The sequence below is a fragment of the Tursiops truncatus genome, chromosome 1, assembly GCF_011762595.2.
Source record: "Tursiops truncatus isolate mTurTru1 chromosome 1, mTurTru1.mat.Y, whole genome shotgun sequence".
Taxonomy (NCBI): Eukaryota; Metazoa; Chordata; class Mammalia; order Artiodactyla; family Delphinidae; genus Tursiops; species Tursiops truncatus.
Window position 1 is genome coordinate 16,541,176 of NC_047034.1, and position 20,457 is coordinate 16,561,632.

A 20,457-nucleotide genomic window follows, 5' to 3' on the forward strand; every position below is an offset into this window, starting at 1 on the left:
TGCAGCCACTAGGCCTGTGGAAGGTTCTGGCCAAACTGGAGAGTGTGTGAAGCCAGGAGGCCCGGCCCCAGCCCTCCCCAGGCCTCTCTACCTGGGACCCCAGACTGTTTTCAGCTGAGCTGATCAGGATGGGACAAGCCTGTCCAATCACCTGGGCTGGGCACGTTCCAGCGGAGGGAAAGGTCAGTTTGTCCTGGCAGCTACCTTTGCAAATTGCTAAGCTAGGGGGCTCCCCAGACCTTTCTGGCCAGGTGAATGTTTTTGTCCGCCTGAAACTGTCCACCGAGTATTTCACGGTAGTGATGCAGCGGGCCATCCCCGTGTCCACATGAATACCTTCTTTTCTCTGAAACGTGGGTGCTTTAGATTTGGGGTTTTTTGTTTGCGTGCTTGTTTGTTTTTGTTTCTGAGGCTTCTGAGCTACAAAGCTTCAATTCCCACAGTCCTTTGTGAAGCAGTCATCGAGCAGGGCATGGTTTGAAATTCACCACTTCCCCGTGAGCTGCTTTCCAGAAGCCACAGGACATGGGAAAGGGATGGGGAAAAGCCTCTATGAGGGAAAAAAGTTCAGAGCTCTTCAGATGAGGAAATGTTGGTGTGTTCCTAGCATTTTTTTTTTTTCAGTGTAACTGTCAGGGCATGGATTTCCCAGGAAATCACAAAAGGTATTTATTTCTATTTTAACATCAGCAGGATGGTTCACTTGTTTAATAAGAAGCTAGTCTTGCCAATAGCCAGACGCCTGAGTCTTTCAAGACTCCTGTTGATGACCAACTTCGTAAACAGTGGGTATTTGGTGAACTCCATGTGTGCAGAGCCCTGTCCTAGGTAGACGGGGAAAAAGAAAGACCTGGAAAATATGGTTAGTCCTCAAGATTCTTAAGATTTCATGGGGAAATAAAATAAGCAAACATAATAATGAAGTAATAAAAACATTTGTAAGAAGCCATAAGAAAATGAATGATTATGTTGCAGTGAAGTGACATAATTGAGGAGGGGGTAGAAAATCATGGAGCCACCAGAGTTGGATGGAACATTCCAGAATAACGAAAGTAAGTTTGCAGGAGATTTTGGAAGAGTATTGTAGAAATATACCTATTCTACATATACTGTAGGAATGTACCTGTAACAGGTGGCCTGTCCAGTGTAGGTGCTTAATAAATCGGTGTTGTATATGAAGTATGGGGATAGAATTTGGACTTGCTTTGGTTTGGGGGTAACCTCAAGTTGCATATTCAAAGGCAATGACAGGTTACTACAAAGTAACAGCAAAATTCTAGCAGCCCATGAACTTGAAATTGCTGTGGGCTTTCTGCATCTCTGTATTTTTCGTGACTCAGAACAGAAGGCATTTGGGTTGATTTTCTTCCTCTTCATTAGCTAGGATTCCCTCCCACCAATGGACATTTATGCTGAATAAAGAATTTTAAGACTGGCCTGGTATAGCCAGTATCTGTATATTTTTATTCAAATGTCCTCACCCTAACTTGTCTAGAGGGTGTATTTGGTCCTATGTGTGTGAAAGACCAAATTATCAAAGCCAAAAAAGATGCAGTCCATGAAGCTGGAGAGAGCAGAGTGTTTGAGTGCCAAAATTTCAGGGAAAAAAAATACATGGGCAAACTGCTTGCCATTAGGAGCTCTTTTCCTGGCACAACTGATGAAAGTGTACGCAAGCCCGACGGCTCTCTCCAGGCATCCACTGTCATGAACTTGTTCCAATTTATAACCATCTAGGGTTTTCCACCACTCTGTCAGCTTTCAAAGGAGAGGGTTAACTTTATAGCCTCAAATGGAGTTGGAAGTGGTTTGTTAATCCCTATTAATCGGCTGCTCCTGTAACCAAATGCAGATGTTTATTTTTTTTTTTCTGGTTCAATTGTTAATGATATTAAATTGGCCATTGGAAACGAAATCATTCTGTAGATATTTCCCGTATGGTTTCTTAAGACTATCTCATGCTGCGTGGTCTTTTGTGAGAGAACAATGGATTTTTATCATTTTGAATGATTGCCCTAACTTTTTACAGATGCCATCCCGCCCACTTTCTACAGACCCTACTTCAGAATTGTCCGATTTGACGTCTCCGCCATGGAGAAGAATGCTTCCAATTTGGTGAAGGCAGAGTTCAGAGTCTTTCGTTTACAGAACCCGAAAGCCAGAGTGCCTGAACAACGGATCGAACTGTATCAGGTAACTTTTCTTTGGGTTGTTTGAATGGACAATCAGTTTGAAGTCTTAGGATAAAGGACTTCCTACAGACAGATTTTCTGAACTGAGATACGCCGTTTTCTACACGCATAATCATGACATAGACCCTCATTTATTATTCCTCTCACAGTGACAGTTCATTCCTCACTTGCTCAGGAAGGCAGAACATTTAGAGTGAAGGGGGGAAGCTCTGGGCATGAATGGCTAGAGTGCCCACCCTCGGGAGGGCTCAAGTCCAGAAGTCCACCCCCTACTCTGTAAAGTCAGATGACGTAGGACCAGTCCCACCCCAAGGAGGGAAGTCAGCTACCTTTCTTTTCTCATTTGATGGCCATCCCTTTCTCCTTTTCTTCCCTCGTCACTTCCTTCCTGTTGTCTCTCTCTCCATCTTTTTCACTCTCTTTTCTTCCTCTCTTTGCTACCTCCTGTCTCTTCACTAACCTCATCCTGCCTCCTCTTCCTCTCTGATTCTACCCGCACTTTCTAGTCCATCCCACACCAGATGCACATCCTCTGTTCACCACTGTCCGCCACGATTTCAGGCAGCCCTGACATCTCATCTCCCTAAGTACAGTTGCTAGGCAGCTGTGTCAAAAGATGATGATGGTGGTGGTGATGATGATGATGATATGATGATGATGTGATGATGATGATGGTGATGATATGACAATGATGATGATGTTGGCGGTGATGATGATATGATGATGATGATATGATGATGATGATGTTGGTGGTGATGATGATATGATGATGATGACGATGATGATGATGATATGATGATGATGATGGTGATGGTAATAATGATGGTGATGAGGATGATGATACCAAGTTACTGAGATGTGAGAGATGTTCTTAACAGCTTATTACTCACGTGGGTTACCGGGCAGTAGCATCAGCATTACCTAGGAGCTGGGAGAAATGCAGAATCTCAGGCCCCAGCCCAGACTTACCAAATCAGAATGCACAGAATGTAGACCAGAATCTAGATTTTTATCAAGATCTTCAGGGGATCTGACACACATGAAAGCGCTGCTCTGAAAGCCCTGAGCTGGGCAAGGGACGCAGATCAGGTCATAGTGAATACGTCATAGTGTCATATGCACAGTGTCTGTAGAGGGCAGAGTTGGAAAGATTTCACCAGGGACTTGACGTTTGGGTGGGGCCTCAAGAAGCATCTGTTAAAACAGGGTGAGGGATGGTCATTCTTGACGGAAGGAGCCACTTGTACCAAAACAGGGTGTCCTTTGAAGGGGCCTGTTCAGGGTACCAAAGAGATGGCACTCAGTGCCAGGAGGTGAGGAGAGTCTAAGGAGGAGTTTTGCCCTCCAGGGAAGATATGTAGAGGGAGACTGAATAAGAACAGACCCGAGAACCCCAATGTTAAGGAGGAGGCATGTGAGACAATATGACTAAAAAGCGTGCTTCCTTGAGGGAATGAAAGGAATTGACATCTGCATGTGGAGACCTCTAGTTGTCCTGGATTGTAAACATTTGGAAATTTTGGTAATCTGGATAAGACTTTTCTTTGCATTTATTGGGAAAATGGAAAAATTCCCACACAAATAAGCATGGAATCTCTGAGAATGAGTCTGAAGTTGTTAAAACAGTTTTCAAGTACCAGTTTACATGTGTGTTCATGAAAAGTAGTTCTTGCTTAGATCCTCAGGGACCTCTCTGTGGAGACCTTAAGATCTTAATGCGCGTTCTAAGAGTATCAGACAGGGTCGTCTTTCTGTGTACCAGCCCCTCTGTTAAGCCCTTTGTAAGTATTGCCTCCATTTGTATCCACAGCTCTCCTGTGAAGTTTGCATGATGAAGTATCTTTTTTTTCCATTTATTGACATATAACAGACGTATAACATTGTATTAGTTCAAGGTGTACCACCTTGAATAATATTTCGATATATGTATATATTGCAAAATGTTCACCACAGTAGGTTTAGTTAACATGTACCACTTCACATAGTCACATTTTTTTTCCCCTTTGTGGTAAGAACTTTTAAGATTTACTCTCTTATTTCAAATATTTAATACACTATTACAAACTATCGTCACCATATTGTACATTACATCCCCAGAACTTATTCATCTTACAACTGGAAGTTCGTACCTTTAGACCACCTTCACTCATTTCAAATATTCTTTCTTCTACTGGATTCTTTCTCCTTTTTACAGAGAAAGATGCTGAGTCACAGAGAAATTAAGTCACTTGGCCAGGGTCACACAGCCAGGAGGGGGGGGGGGCGCTGGGATCCAGGTCCAGCTCTGATTCTCAAGCACTCACTCTTCACCGCATTTGCTGTTTGTAGCAAATCCTTCCCTACCTCTTTGCCTCAATATCAGCCAGAAGAGAAGAAAAATAAGAGAAACTAGGCCGGCCAGAGGGTGGAGTGGTATTAGGAGGGAAAGCAAAGACCGAGTTCTCTGAAAAAGCAGCTTGATCAAAGGTAGCCAGAGACATTGCAAGGTGATTTGAAAAATAAAAACAAAAACATGACTGCCTGTCCTCTTTTTTCTTCTTTCTCAATTAAGTCTCTCGTCCCTGCCTCTCTGTGCAGATAGATTGTTCTCTCTGGCCCTGTTTCAATTACGCGACTTCAGTTAATTGAAGGCAAGGTCTGTTAGATTTTGTTGCCTGTAACGTAAGCTGCTAAGTCACCGTTATTCTTTGGCTTCTGACCTTGCTCCGAGGAGTGGCCTCTGATAGCGGGTTACTGATAGTTTGTCTTCCTCCCAGAGGCCATCTCATTCCCGGGAGGGGATCTGTCCCTGGAGGCTGGTAATTCAGAGGACCTCAGTGAGGTCCTCAGTGGCTGTGTACCTTCCCAGAGGTTATTGCAGCGCTGGCCACCCCATGACACAAGCAGCAGGCTCTGCTCCAATTAAACCCCACAGTTGGAAAAGATACAGCCCAAAACAGAAGCTCATTGTATGGAGAACATGACCTTGGGCTTGTTCAGTGACACTGAACACGAGACCCAGGAAGGAGGTAGTTTTAGAGGAAAATAAGGAAGAATAACATCTCCTTATCTATCTGGAGCTCAGCTATGCAGCAATCTAACCTCCTGAAACACAGCCAAAGTCCAGGTAGTAAGTCAGAGAGATCCCCGAGCACCCTCACAGAAGACACAGCGCACACACACACAGCTGACTCACCGGAAAGGCAGCCTTTGGTCCTCTCTGGGACCACAAGAAATTCGAAGCACTGGATTAGAAGGAGTGCTGGGGGAAGACTCTCTGACAGGAGGAGATGACCCTTTAGACTTGAGATGTTTGCCTGTGCACCCCAGTAATGCCAGCCCAGACGATCAAGTCATAGAATGCAGTGCCTGTATGGACAATTTTCCTAAAGCTTATCCTGTTTGTGGTTAACCCAGTCTTTATCTCTGTGGCACCTTATCTGGATTCTGACATCTGCTGGTGGCCTTTTTATCTGGAGTCCCATCTTTGGCCTGTTCTTCTCCAACTTGCCACTTGCCTTCCATGCATTTGGAACTCTTTGTGGCCTTCAGTGATAAACTCCCTCTTCAAGTCTCAGGACAGAAATTGATGCTTACAGTAACGGCTTCCAATTATGCAGGTGAGGCTAAATTATATTCAGGTAACTGAACACGTGCCGTAAGGTACTAGAGGGTTTTCTAGGCAAAATTGCTGAAATGTTATTTTGAGAAATAAAATACTCAGTGCTTAAACGGGCAGACCTGTAGCTATGTGGAGAGCTCAACTATTCAGAAGAACAAAGTCTCTGAAGTTTCTAGATTCCCTTTGACTACTGTATTACTGGCCACAGGGTTGACAATCTGCTTCCTAGAGGAAGAGAGATAGGATGACTAGGAATAGGTTTTCAGGGTGTTTAGATGATTGTATGGATAATTTATTAGGATTCCTCAGGGCATCGGTTCTAAGCAGGGGGAGTGTGTGTGTGTGTGCGCGCGCGTGCGCGAGCTCACATGTGGGTGCAGGAGGTGCTTCCCCACCTCTGAATGCCCTGGGGGAGCTTCTACAAGGCCTGTCCACAGTCCGTTTCCTGGAGCTTCTGATTCTCCCTGGAGAGGAAAAGATTTGCCTCTGGACAGACGTGGTTTCGAAAAGCTCTCCTCACGATTCAGATATGATCATTCTCCATTCTCCGTTGGGAATCACAGATTTAAGGCATATCCCAAGTTTGGGGGGTCATTCTGTCCCCTAAAATGTATATGGGTCCTCTTTCTAGAGTCCGAATCCCAGGCTAGAAAGACCTAAGATAGCATTTCCAGGAGTGAGTTCCGAGTTAGTTTTGTCCAGGGCTGTGCATCTGTTGATTTCTCCCTGCCTGGGAGAGTCAGGATACCCGAGCTTCTGTGGAAATCATGTTTAGTTTGGCAAGGCGACTCTCACTCTTCTCCCCTCTACAGAATCGTCTGTCAGAGCTGTGATGAATGGTGGTAATATAAAACCGCACTGTCCTCCTGCTACCTCTGACTTCTGTTATGCGAGCAGGCTCTAAAGAGCATATACTGGTGTGATCACAGTATGACTTCAGATGTACACCAGTATCAGAGGGACTACGAAAGGGATAAAGCCTTCTGATAAGAAGGGAAAGAGGGCAAAAAAGAGGAAAACTGAAAATTTTTCCAAATAGGAGTGACCCTTACCGTATTTTTAGAGATTTATGACAAAGGCAGCCTTTATTGAAATAGGCTCCGATAGAGCTCCAGTGCTCTGGGAATGCTTTTGAACCTACTAATATTTAGTGGAGCTCTCAGCGCATTTGGAAGACGGAATACATCTTTCTCTGATTAAGTTGTGCTTGTATTTATGATTAAAATCATGCCCAGAGTTATAGAGGGAAAAAAAATAGGAGAGGGGAATCTTCTTCAATTGAATATCACCGACAAGAGCAAGGGTGTCTGCCGTCTTGGAGGGGGCTCAGCCCCCAATTTCACAAGCAAAGAAATTAATAACTTACGTAAGGGTGCCCATGACCTCGTGGCCGTGTGAGACCACCAAAAACTACTTATGTTTAGGGGTGCTGACCTCAGAGGGCCTTGGAAATCCCAGCTATTTCTAGCTCCCTCTCACCAACTTACACCCTTTTCACGCTTATTTCCCAATTCTTTTTTTTTTTAATTGATGTATAGTTGATTTACAATGTTGTGTTAGTTTCTGGTGTACAGTAAAGTGATTCAGTTATATATATATATATATATATACTTTTATATATATATACTTTTATATATATACTTTATATATATATATATATATACTTTTTCAGACTCTTTTCCCTTATAGCTTATTACAAAATATCAAGTATAGTTCCCTGTGCTATACAGTAGGTGCTTGTTGGTTATCTATTTTATATATAGTAGTGAGTATGTGTTAATCCCAAACTCCTGATTTATTCCTCCCCCGCTGCCTTTCCCCTTTGGTAACCAAAAATTTGTTTTCTCTGTCTGTGGGTCTATTTACTGTTCATTTAAAACTTTACCACCTCTAGGATAATAAGATTTGTACCTTTGTAATGTTTCGATGATCTAGTCACTGTATAACAAACTACCCCCAAATTTCATCGCCTCAAATATCAATTATTTTATTGACTTTTAAGGGTCAGAAGCTTGGGCAAGACTTGGCTGGGCTGTTCTTCTGCTCCATGTGACTTTGACTGGGGTCACTTGATGGTATTCAGGTAGCAGCTGGTCTGGTCTGGAGGATCTGTGATGAGTTTGCTCCTAAGCTTGGAGCTTGGATGGGATGACTGAGCCCCTCCTCCTCTCTAAATGGTTTCAGGAGGTATCCACGCAGTCTTCCCAGAAGAGTAGTCAGGCTTTTTACATGAGGCTCAAGGGGCCAAGTGTCCAAGGCGGAAGCCGCCAATCCGCTTAAAAACAAGACCCAGAACTAGCAGAGCATCATTTTCCCCTTATTCTATAGATCAAATGACCTACAGCCCAGCCCGGATTCAAAGGGAAAGGAAATAGACCCCAGCTCTTGATGGGAGGAGTGTCAAAGAAGTTGCAGCCATCTTTAATCTGCCACACTAACCCACGGTATGGCGTCCTAGTGAGCAAACTCCAAGTGGGCACCTCCTAGCGTTGGCGCCAGAACTGGAGCCAGCCATCTAGAGATAAATCAGACTCAGACTCTGCCTTCCAGTTGCTCAGGGTCTGGTGGAGGAACAGACATGTAAATGGTGTCCCAACGGTACCGTCTTTCCACTAATAGAGACATACCCAAGGGACTCCTAGAACAAAATTTGGAGAATCCAGAGGAATGCCTCAGAACTCATTCCTTCCAGAAAGGGAGCTGTGAGAATTTGGGGGCAGTCTTGTTTGGACTCCTTGGGTAGACAGGCAGATAATTCCAATACACCGTGTGCCTGACTCAAGAGATTTCTTTGAGCCCAACAATATTTATCGCAGGAATATCTGAATGCATCAGATTGAGATAGGAGCAGGTTTGGTTAGTGCGCAGCATTTTCTTTTATTCACTCGTTCACTAGTCACCCTTAATGAGACAGCATGATGTAGTGTTCACTGGTATGGGCGTTGTGATCCAAGTTTTTTTTTTTAATAATTCCAATTCACTTGCTGTTTATTGTAAGGGTGAAATAAAACAGTGTATATGACTGTCGGATGGAGAGTTGGCAGTCAACCTAGGTTAGTTCCCTTCCTTCCTCGTCATCTCTTAGATTTTGACTTCTAAGTCTTTGATTCCCCCAAGAGGAAGAGCTCTCTACAGAATTACCTGCCAAAGTAGGTTGCCAGGTTATCATTCGATTAATTTATTAGCTTGAGACCACTAAAAAAAACCACGCAAAAGAACTCCCTGGGAGGCAATGCGATATACTGGGTTCATACCTCCTACATCATACATCAGGAGAAAAATGTCACCTTCTCACATGGGGCTGATGTGAGGCCACAAATGTTGGTGTCAGATCTTGGTAGAATACAGTCTGCTGGTAGTTGCCTATTAATCAGTAGAAGATAAACGTGCTGGGATGAAACAAGCTCTGTGGATTTCCAAGGCACCTTAGATTTCCCGACCATGGCTTTAAGAGGGGCAATGGTGGTGTTTATTTTTGTAGAGGTAGGACGTCCAGCTTCAGTTGAAGTCACCTTTGCCTTAACAAAGGAACTCCCCCCTCTACAGAATACTCTGTCAGACCTGTGATGAACAAAAGTAAAATAAAATCTGTCCTCCTGCTTTTCCTGACCTCGTTCTTTAATCCTTGAGATTGATTGATGTATTTATTTATTTTGGCTGTGCTGTGCAGCACGCGGGATCTTAGTTCCCCGACCAGGGATCAAACCCGTGCCCCTGCCGTGGAAGTGCGGAGTCCTAGCCACTGGACCGCCAGGAAATTCCCAATCCTTGGATTTTAATGCCTAGTTGGATTTGCATTTGTACAGTAACGGGTTTGTCAAATGTGAAGAAATCTCATCTTTAGAGATCCCTTGCAAGGCTATACAAGACAGCGGCTAAATCCTAAGTCATTTATATCCATTTATCTCTGGCTTCAAGCTGTATAGTCCATATGAAATGACTTTTCAGATTTGAGGGTGAAAGCGTGAATTGATGTTTACGGAGCGAAATAAGTAAACAAAGATTGTAGTGGGGAGGAGCGAATCCCCAGCTACTTTTAATGGACATTGTATCTCATCTCCCCGAAAGATTTTAAACGATGCGCACCCCTAAGGCTTTACAGTGATAATTCAAGGTAGATGGCCTTGGCCTGCTTTTTATTTATTATTTATTTATTTATTTTTGGCTACACTGGGTCTCTGTTGCTGTGCGCGGCTTTCTCTAGTTGCAGCGAGCGGGGGCTACTCTTTGTTGAGGTAGGTGGGCTTCTCATTGCGGTGGCTTCTCTTGTTGCGGAGCATGGGCTCTAGGCGCACGGGATTCAGTAGCTGTGGCTCGCGGGCTCAGTAGTTTTGGCTCACGGGCCCAGCCGCTCCGCGGCATGTGGGATCTCCCCGGAACAGGGCTCGAACCCGTGTCCCCTGCATGGGCAGGCGGATTCTTAACCACTGCGCCAGCAGGGAAGCCCTGGCCTGCTTTTTAAGGGACTCTAAATCTGCAAAATGAAGGGTGAGGTTCCTGTCACTGCAAGGACCACAGCACTAGTGGAGTTAATGAAAATTAACCTTTTCCTAATCCCAAACACGTGCGCATGCACATGCGTATATGTGCCCTTGTACACGCGCACGCGTGCACACACACAGAGGTCAGCTTTCATTTCTCATATTGCCCAAGGGTGTGTAAAATATAAAGAGGTCAGCCAAGAAACCCGACTGTCTGTTAGATTTGACTTGCAAAAAGTGCTACTGAAAAAAAACATTTATACTGAGCTCCTGTTGTCCAGAATTTTACAACGTACAATCCCCTTAATACTGATCCTAACTCTGGCGCCACGTTGGAGACACACGAGGTACAGTAACCCACTTTAAAAAAAGCCGTGAGGTATAATAAACACTTTGTTTGTACAAGGCTATTAATGTCTCAGGTTTTTGCAAACTGATCGAATGACATGCTCGCCGCGTAAGGAAATTGGATGGTTATCATTTGCATTAGGTTATGACGTTACCCAAAGCCTGTGAACGCTGTGTGCAGACGGGACCCCAAAAATGGTGTGAACAGTAGTCCCTCCCCACTGTATTCAAAGAACTGTTAGTAATCGTGCAATGGTAACTAATAATTCTCTGTTCTTTTTTTTTTTTTTTTTTGCGGTACGCGGGCCTCTCACTGCTGCGGCCTCTCCCGCTGCGGAGCACAGGCTCCGGATGCGCAGGCTCAGCGGCCGTGGCTCATGGGCCCAGCCGCTCCGTGGCATGTGGGATCCTCCCGGACCGGGGCACAAACCCGTGTCCCCTGCATCGGCAGGCGGACTCTCAACCACTGCGCCACCAGGGAAGCCCATCTCTGTTCTTTTGCGTAGCGTGGCTCAGTAACCGTGTTGAGAATTATCGCTAACCCACGCAGTGCTTACTGTCTGCTGGGCACTATTTTAAGTGCGTTATAAAGATTGATTCATTTAATCCTTATAATAACCTTATGAGGTGGTTACTATTATTATCTTCATTTTACAGATGAGGAAACTGAGGCACAGAGAGGTTGAGAAACTTGCCCAGGCCACACGACTTGGAAGAGGCAGAGCCAGGATTCTAACGCAGGCAGTCTGGCCCCAAAGGCCATGCTGTTGGCTGCTTTGCCCTACTGGTAGGAGGAGTCCAGGGTTTGGAGTTGGGCTAGTGTGAGTTCCAGGTGTGGCTTTCCCCCGTGGGGAGTCTAAGGAAGTCACATCACCGAGATGATTTCTGTATCAGTAAAATGTGGATAAAAGCACCTACTTGGCAAGGGTTTTGTAAGGCATGGAGACAATGCATGGAGACTCCTAGCACAATATTAGTCGACTCAATGGTTACTATTATTATGATTAGTATTGTTTCCAAAGCACTGACTTTGAACTTTTATCAGAAACAATCTCTTAAATGTACAATCTGCTCCAAATCTCTCAGGAATGATGACTCACCTTAGCCCCTAGTGCTGCAGGTCCTGGGTTTGCAGTGGCTGCCCCGGAACTTAGCTTCAGGACTTCCTTAGATAAGATTTTCAACTCACTCTGTGTGTGGTGGTCTTATTCAATTGCTGGTGAGTAGCTCTGGGTAGGAACGAAGAGGAACATTACAGCCAGTCAGCCCTGGGTTCACCTTTCACCTTTTTTATTTAGTAGCTTTCTGGTCTTACAAATCACGCATCTCTCTGAGCCTCAGATTTTCTTCATCCCCTGGAGGTTGGCAGTTCTTGTCTAATGAGTTGCTGTGAGGAGAACACAGCTGTTAAGTGTCTGGCACGTTGGCTGAGTCAGGAGTGGATATTTTCACCAGGGTTTTGCTGGTCATGTAGAACATGGTTTATACTTCCCCTAGAGGGGGTTTGTGATGGTAAAACTACTCCATGATGATGTCAGTTGTCTCTGCTTGGATGATGTCATTCATCTCTGATTGGATGAGGTGTCATCTGACCCATTTCTGGGGATCAGTGGAGCAGAGCAGGATTATGGGAACAGCCGTGGTGTTAGCGTTCTGGGTCTTTGCTTTATCAAAACTCCAAGGGCAGCTGCGATGAGTTGGGGACTGTGACGTGCCTTGCTTTTCTTTTTGAAGAAACCATTACAGAGTGACTGACCCCAGTGGGGATGTCTTTTTACCGCATCCCTGGCCCCATAACTACCTCTGCCTGCCTCACCACCACACGACTAGGCTTGACACCTGCTTCCTGGATTGATTTCAGTAGTTTTATTTCCATCTTGTAAATGTCTGTCAACTTTGCTATAACTCCACCAGGGCAAAAGTTGTTCCAAGGGAGGATATGTGTTTATTTCCTGATAGCAAGAGTAATCAGAATATTTGGGGGGAACTTTGGCTTCTAGAACTGTGTTCACAGCCTACAAATACATAATTGAGAATTCCTTCAATGGGGACAAATCTGGATGTTTTGAAAGGTACTATTGGCTTTTTAAAACTGCCAAAGTTCTAAATAAGAGGAACATAAAAAGTAATTAAGTTGATTTTCCTATATAATGGCAGTTTTTCAAAGATGGAACTGAAATCCAACCACTTCTCACATCTCTGCTGCTACTACCCTGGTCCCAGGGCTTCTTGTCTCTTGCTTGGGCTTTTGCAGTGGCCTCGTCTCGCTGTTTGCACCTGGCCACCTTCGAGGCTGTTTGCAACACAGCGGTGAGGGCGATCTCTGCCGAGAGGTTGGTCCGATCCAAATCCCCTGGTCAGAGCCCTGTCGTGGCTTCTTACCTCACTCCGCGTAGGAGCTAAAGGCCTTCTTGCGCCTTAGGCTTTCCCTGGCCTATTGCTCACTCGCCCCCGCCAGCCGTGACTTCCCCCACTCGGGGGGCTCCCCCATCCTGGCCTCTTTGCTGTTCCTCAGACACCCTGGGCTCACCCCCTTCTAAAGCCTGTGGCTGCCATTCCCTCTGCCTGCAGTGCTCTGTGGCATTTTCCAGAAGGCTCCCTCTCTTCATTCCTTCAGATCTTTCCTCGAATGTCACCTGCCCAGATACCTTCCTAGCCAACCTGTCTGACATCTCAGGGTCCCTCTTCCCAACACTTCCCGTCCCTGTTCTCCACATTTCTCCTCCATACTCTTGTCACATGCTATACTTGATCTTCTCCACCTTCATCTTGTTTATGGTCTTGTCTCCACCTCTAGAGATAATCTCCCTGAACAGCACCTGGTGCATAGATGATGTTCAATAAATGTCTTTGAATACATTGAAGAAACATTTCAAAATAAGATTTAAGTACAAGGAATATATATATTTATAACTGCATCACTTTGTTGTACACCTGCAACTAACGCAACATTATAAATCAACTAGACCCCAATAAAAATTAAAAAAAAAAAAGAGTTAAGTACAAGGAACATTGTGGAAATAAGCGTGTAACATCATCAGGGGACTCTTAAGAAACATCAATTATTTGGATTTGGAAATTCCGCTAGGTTTGTTTTAAAGATACCTCTGTAGCTATTAATGAAGAAAGAAATGTTGATAGCTACCGATTTTCTGTTACTTATTCAGAGCTACTTCTGGTTAAGTGAATAATAACCATGTAAGAAAAATACATATATATATATATATATATATATATATATATATAATAGAGTAATGAAACTGATACTCTTGGGTAACCCATAAACACAGTAGGAAAACCATGCTCTTTATTTTTTTAGATTCATTTCTTTAGATGTGTGGCACATGCCTCTTTCCTTGCCTGTGCGGATGTGACTTGTGTCTGGTTGAATCGTTTACTCTGCTGTGTGATTTATATCTGATGCTCTTGTGAATGAGGTCGAGCTGCAGCATCACAGAGACTTCCGTTTACACAAAGGACTCCTTCATCCCTCAGACCTGTAGCGATGCATTTGCTTGTTCATGCACATGTGCAGTCAGCACAAAGGCCCGTGTGTGGAGAATGAAAAAAGTGAAGGAAAAAATAGGGAATCATGAGGTGTTTTCATCACAGAGGAGAGGCTTTCCTGTGTGTGTGTGTGTGTGTGTGTGTGTGTGTGTGTGTGTGTGTGTGAGTGTGTGCGTGTAGCTTGCTGGTGTCATTTCCATAAAGGTCATTAAAGACCTCTGTCTGCCGTACTTTTACTGCACATGGATCTGTGTAATACAGAAACATACCAATGTACATAACGTTGTACTGTAACGAGAAAGAGTTAATATCGGGACATAATAATGTAGATATCTCAGCTCCAAAGAGACTGCATTTTTAATGTGAGTCTTTCTTTGGAAGCTGATGTGTATTCCATAAGTGTGTGCTATGCAGGCTCTCGTGAAGCCCTTGTGAAGTATGCATTCCTTACGACCTCTTAGAGGGATGCAGTCATAAAGGAGCCGCAGGACGTGGTAATGGGAGAAGTAGGATAAGAGCTGGGTCTGTTAGGCCACTTTCCGAAGGATAATCATGCAGTGTGTCAGTTTGTTAGACACGCCCAAGGTGACCCAGCGCCGTTCAAGGAGGCTGCAATTAAACAGGGACAAAGGGCTATGTTTATGCCTCAGTGGAAGAGAAGCCGTTTACCCAGTTCTGATTCTAAGACCACACTTTCTAGTACTTGGAAATTCTACTTTCTTGCTTTTTCTCATCATTTTCATTCCCACAACAAAATATGTTAAGTAGAAAGGGTAAAATACGTATAAAATTTTTACATTGTCAGGTGATTCTTTGTCATCATAGATAGATAGATAGATACAGATATGGATATATAGCTATAGATGTCTGTCTGTTTATCTATGAAGTCTCTGTGAGGTGAATGTCCATGTGTATGTGTAAAATTCTGAGAAGTCGTTTCTATCACTATAAATGACTGATTGTTCAGGGGCTTGTATGTCACTTGATCATGTATGTCTTTCTAATGAAGTCTGTCAGTCAATAAGAATTTACCAAGGATGGACTGTGTAAACTGCAGTGGAAAAAACTCTGTGGAAGAATAAAAAGGAGTGTTTTTTGCTTTGAAGAACTTCCCCGTCAGATCAAGCATCAGAACATACACATCCCACGGTAATGCATGAACACCTACTGTTATAGGTTGAATTGTGTCCCTTCAAAAAAGATATGTGGATGTCCTGACCTTCAGCATCCCGTAACGTGACCTTATTTGGAAACAGGCTCGTTGCAGATGTAATTAGTTAAATTAACATGAGGTTACACTGCAGTAGGGTAGGCCTCTAATCCTATATGGTCAGGGTCCTAAGAAGACAGGCATGTGCACATGCAAAGATGCTCAATGCCCCTAATTATTAGAGAAATGCAAATCAGAACTACAGTGAGTTATCACCTCACGGCAGTCAGAATGGCCATCATCAAGATGTCTACAAATAACAAATGCTGGAGAGGGTGTAGAGAAAAGGGAACCCTCTTGCACTGTTGGTGGGAATGTAAATTGGTACAGCCGCTATGGAGAACGGTATGGAGGTTCCTTAAAAAACTAAAAATAGAGCTACCATATGATCCTGCAGTCCCACTCCTGGGCATATATATGGAGAAAACTCTAATTGGAAAAGATACGTGCACCTCAGTGTTCATAGCAGCACTATTTACAATAGCCAAGACATAGAAGCAACCTAAGTTAACACTGACAGATGAATGGATAAAGAAGATGTTGTACATATATACAATGGAATACTACTCAGCCATAAAAAAGAATGAAATAATGCCATTTGCAGCAACATGGATGGACCTAGAGATGATCATACTGAGGAAGTGATGGTTTATGTTTGCCTGACTTCAAAGCCTATGAGCCTTTTCCCTACACTAATGATTTCCAAAGGCACTTGGCAAGCACCATGGGTTCTTCAAAGAAACCTAAGGAACCACAGAGGGTATGGAATGGGTCGGCAAAGATGGGCAGGACTCTGGCTTCAACTGGGCCTCACATCTTATGTACACTAGTGAAGTTCTACTTTGTTCTGCTGTATACAACACAAGACAGTGTGTTGATTAAAGAAAACAAGGCCAACCAGAAAAGAAGTAACTATGGTTACAGCACCAGGTTATGGCTTTGGCTCTATACAATTTAATACTGTTATCATCAAGCTGATGAAGACATTGCATGCACAGCGGTTGATACTGTGGCAAGGATAGTTTAGAGGTTGAAGAGCAAACAAGGTTCAGAGAGATTCTAAAATGCTAAAAACCCAGCTCTGATAAGAAGTTCAAAGTTAACGGAGATATATGTGGAATTTGCATTTAGGTTCAAAAATGAATTGCGTCAGTATAGACTAGAACAGTAGTTCTCCGAGTGGCCCTTAGACCAGCAGTTTGTGCATCACCTAGGAACATGTTAGAAATGCAAATTCTTGAGCACCACCTTCATCCCTATTAAATCAGAAGCTCTATAGATGTTTTAATAAGCCCTCCAGATGTGTCTAATGCAGGCTAAAGTTGGAGAACCACTGGTTAGAAAAACTAACCTTCCTTCTCTCTTTGCCTTCCTTCATTTCTTTGTCTTTATTCCATGTCCTTCCCAAGAAAGGACTTGGGGTGGAAAATCTGACTTAATGATTTGTGTAAGAACAAAGGTTTTATTTTACAAGAAGTTTGGAATCAATGGTGTGATGTGGCTCCTGCCCAAAATAAATAGTTTGCATTAAAAATAGTGACCAGAACAAGGGAAGCATGAGGCTCCCCCCTCCCCATTTGGCATATTCTGTGTATTTGCCATATTCTGCTAGACTGTACCTTGAATCTGTTGAGGAACTGATTTTAAGAGGGACATTGAAAAAGGGCTTGACAAGGGTGGAAAGCACCACAAACCTTGTCTTGAAGGAATAAGTTGGGGGAAGCCATCTCCTGTGATGGGGGGCTGACATAGAGAAGAAACAGAATTTTTCATCTTGTTCCAGATAGCAAAATACGTACAATGTTCAAAAGCCCCCTCAACTGGTATGAACAGGGCAAGATGTTTCCAGACTTTTCCTACAGGGCTTTGGTAACCCAGGTAAGTCCTTCAGGCTTCTTCTCCTCCTGCTGTAGTATTGAGATAATAAGGGCTAGGATATCTACCTCACAGTGTTTTGTGAAGACTGAAAAATGTGAAAATGTTTCACATTTTTGAAAAGCTGACATCATTGTATGAAGATGAGGCAATGGTACTATTATTAACTAAGACCAGTTGATAGAAGGTTTAAGTCCAAGATAAAGAAAAATTTCAACCTGCCAGTTGGCCCAAAGTGGGATGATCTTTTTCAACAAGTAGCAAGTTCACTGTCATGAGAGATCTTCAGATAAAGCCAGAGATGTTAGAGGATGAATTGTCTTGAGTTGGAGAGACGGCCCCTAAGTGCCTCACTGACACGTGTTTCATGACACGGACGTTAGTGCGTGAGATGAGGCAGATCTAAGAGAATGGTGCTCAGAGCCAGCGGAGTGAACATTTAATTCAGCATTTCCTCATCACTCCGTGCACACCACTGCAAACATTTTAAACCCTGAAATATATTTAAACATTAAGTACATTAAAAACATTTAAAAGGAACAAGATGGGCCCACACTTGTTAAGCTGGTGTCAGTTTTTCTCTCCAGCCCTATTGTTAAATTTCTCTTTCCATTAGAAGTCTGGTTGAATGGGCCCCTGGGTCCTTCTGTAGATCTGTTGATGTCTGAATATGGAAAGTAAAATCGAATCCCCAATGCTTTCTTATAGCTTTTTGCGATGTCTCATAGGAATGGAAGAGGTGTCTTTCACGAGGTTTGAGCCAAATCCTGAGTTGATTTATAGCATTATTCCTTTAAGACTAAGCTCTCCTCTGGCTATAATTTTGCATCTAGAGTTCTGTTTCTTTTTTCTTTTTTTTTTTTTTCTTTTGGCCCTAAACTATTGGGTAACATCAGCGACTTTTGCCTCTCTCCACTCCCTAATTGGCTGGTTTCCAGTGGCAGAGAGATGAATGGATCCTTTTGTGTAGGGAGTTTTGTAATTCAGGGAAGAACTGAGAGCTTTGCCAAAGGCGATATGTGGTATTTTACACATATTACAGATAATGTGTATATATCAATAACGTAATGAAGGTACCATTCAAGCATGGCTGTGGGTGGTAGCAAGAGACAGCTAAATCTCATTTTTAATATATTAGAAGCTCTCTTCTAATTCAATCAGGAACAGTTGTTGTTCTGTTATTTAAAGACAAAAAAAGTCAGTTCAAGCAGGGAATTATAAAAACATGAGTTGGGGGGCAAACTTTATATTTTAATTTAAAACATATGTATGTGTATATACGTGTACAACACACACACACAAACACAATTTAAATGCTGAGTTTTCTATAAAATACCGAGGACTTTTCATTGACTGTGGCTCTGCCTGTTGCAATCCACGTCTTATTTTTTGCCTAAACCACATCCATAGTGCATCATCAATGCTTTCTAGTTTTTAGTTTCTTTGAAGAAGAGAGAGACGTTTCAGGACAATTGCTAAGCAAACCGAGTGCAGGATCCTTCTAGATTTTTAACATATGATTTCCTTCTTTGATAGTTATCTCTCCCACATCTAAAACTGGAAAAAAATATATATTGTGGTAAAATATACATAACATAAAATTTACCTTAACCATTTTTTAAAGTTTACTATTCAGAGGCAGCAAGTAAATTTATAATGTTGTACAACCATCACTGCTATCCATTCCCAGAAATTTTTCATTATCCTAAATGGAAACTCTGTGCCCATAAAAAAAATAACTCCCCATTCCCATTACCCCCAGCCCCTGGTAACCTCTAATTCTACTTTATACCTTCATGAATTTGCCTATTCTAGTTATCTCATATAAGTGAAATCATATAATATTTGTCCTTTTGTGTCTGGCTTATTTTACTTGGCATAAAGTTTACAAGATTCATCCATGCTGTCATATGTCAGCATTTCATTACTTTTCGTGGCTGAATAATATTCCATTGTATGTATATACTCCATTTTGTGTATCCGTATATCTGTTGATGGACACTTAGGTTGTTTTCATCATTCAACTATTGTGATTAATGCTGCTGTGAACATTGGTGTACAAGTATCTGTTTGAGTCCCTATTTTCAATTCTTTTGGGTATATACCTAGCAGTAGAATTGCTAGATCATATGGTAATTTCATGTTTACCTTTTTTGAGGACCCACCAAACTGTTTTTCAAAAAAAAATTTTTTTTAAGCAACTTGTCTTTATGAAGACTTTCTAAGGCATTCAGCTTGGTTCTCACAGAAGCAACAGCTCTCTCTACATTTGGTCCTATATTTCATCAGTTTCTAGACCATCTAATTAACTCGTATAATTACAATATCATGGATTCCCTGGTGGTCCAGTGGTTAAGACTCCACACTTCCAATGTGGGGGGGGTGTGGGTTCGATCCCTGGTCGGGGAACTAAGATCCCGCATGCTGCGTGGTCAAAAAAATACAATATCAAGTCCAACTATCATTAACAGGTTTAGAAACATATACAATTGATACTTGCTAAGCATGCAACTCAACTGCTAAGACCAGAAGTCCTTGGAACATACTAGAGCGTAGCTTTCTGGCAGTAAGCCCCAGGGTGCTCTGGGAATCAGCCAATACCTATTACAGAACAAATGGAGTATATTGGTTAATCTGTCCAGTCAAATGGAGGCCAGTTAAGAGAGCTTTTACCATTCAATTAAATTACCTTTGTCATGATAAGATATATAAAGGAATTTAGAAATGACTGTGGCTCTAGGAAAAAAAAAAAAACAGCTGCACATCCAGGACTGTTAACATCCAATACACTTGTTGTTGGGAGACTGGAAAAAGGCACACAGCAAAGGCTAAAACAGAATGGGAAGTTGACCAAGGTGGTCATTTTTGTATCAACTCTTGAATTTAAGAAAGTTCTAATCGATAAGAGCCGTAGGTTAATTTTCTTCCCTTACAGCTTCACTTAGCGTGGGTGATAAATGGAAGATAAACAAAGAATAGGGAGATCATGCCTATTCTTAGAAAGAAAATACCTTTCAGGTTAAGATTCAAGACTTGAGGATATGGGGAGGGGGAAGGGTAAGCTGTGACAAAGTGAGAGAGTGGCATGGACATATATACACTACCAAACGTAAAATAGACAGCTAGTGGGAAGCAGCTGCATAGCAAGGGAGATCAGCTCGGTGCTTTGTGACCACCTAGAGGGGTGGGATAGGGAGGGTGGGAGGGAGGGAGACGCAAGAAGGAAGAGACTTGGGAACATAT

The 20,457-nt window shown here is 42.9% G+C and overlaps 1 protein-coding gene across 3 annotated transcripts in view; it reads left to right on the plus strand.

Moving 5' to 3' along the window:
* The window catches only part of TGFB2 (transforming growth factor beta 2), an 82,668-nt gene that overhangs the window by 49,289 nt on the left and 12,922 nt on the right, over positions 1–20,457 (plus strand). For all 3 annotated transcript variants that reach the window (XM_033850770.2, XM_004315083.4, XM_004315084.4), the window contains one exon: positions 2,030–2,193. In XM_033850770.2, the coding sequence (XP_033706661.1) occupies positions 2,030–2,193 (164 nt within the window). The remainder of the gene's footprint in view (positions 1–2,029; positions 2,194–20,457) is intronic.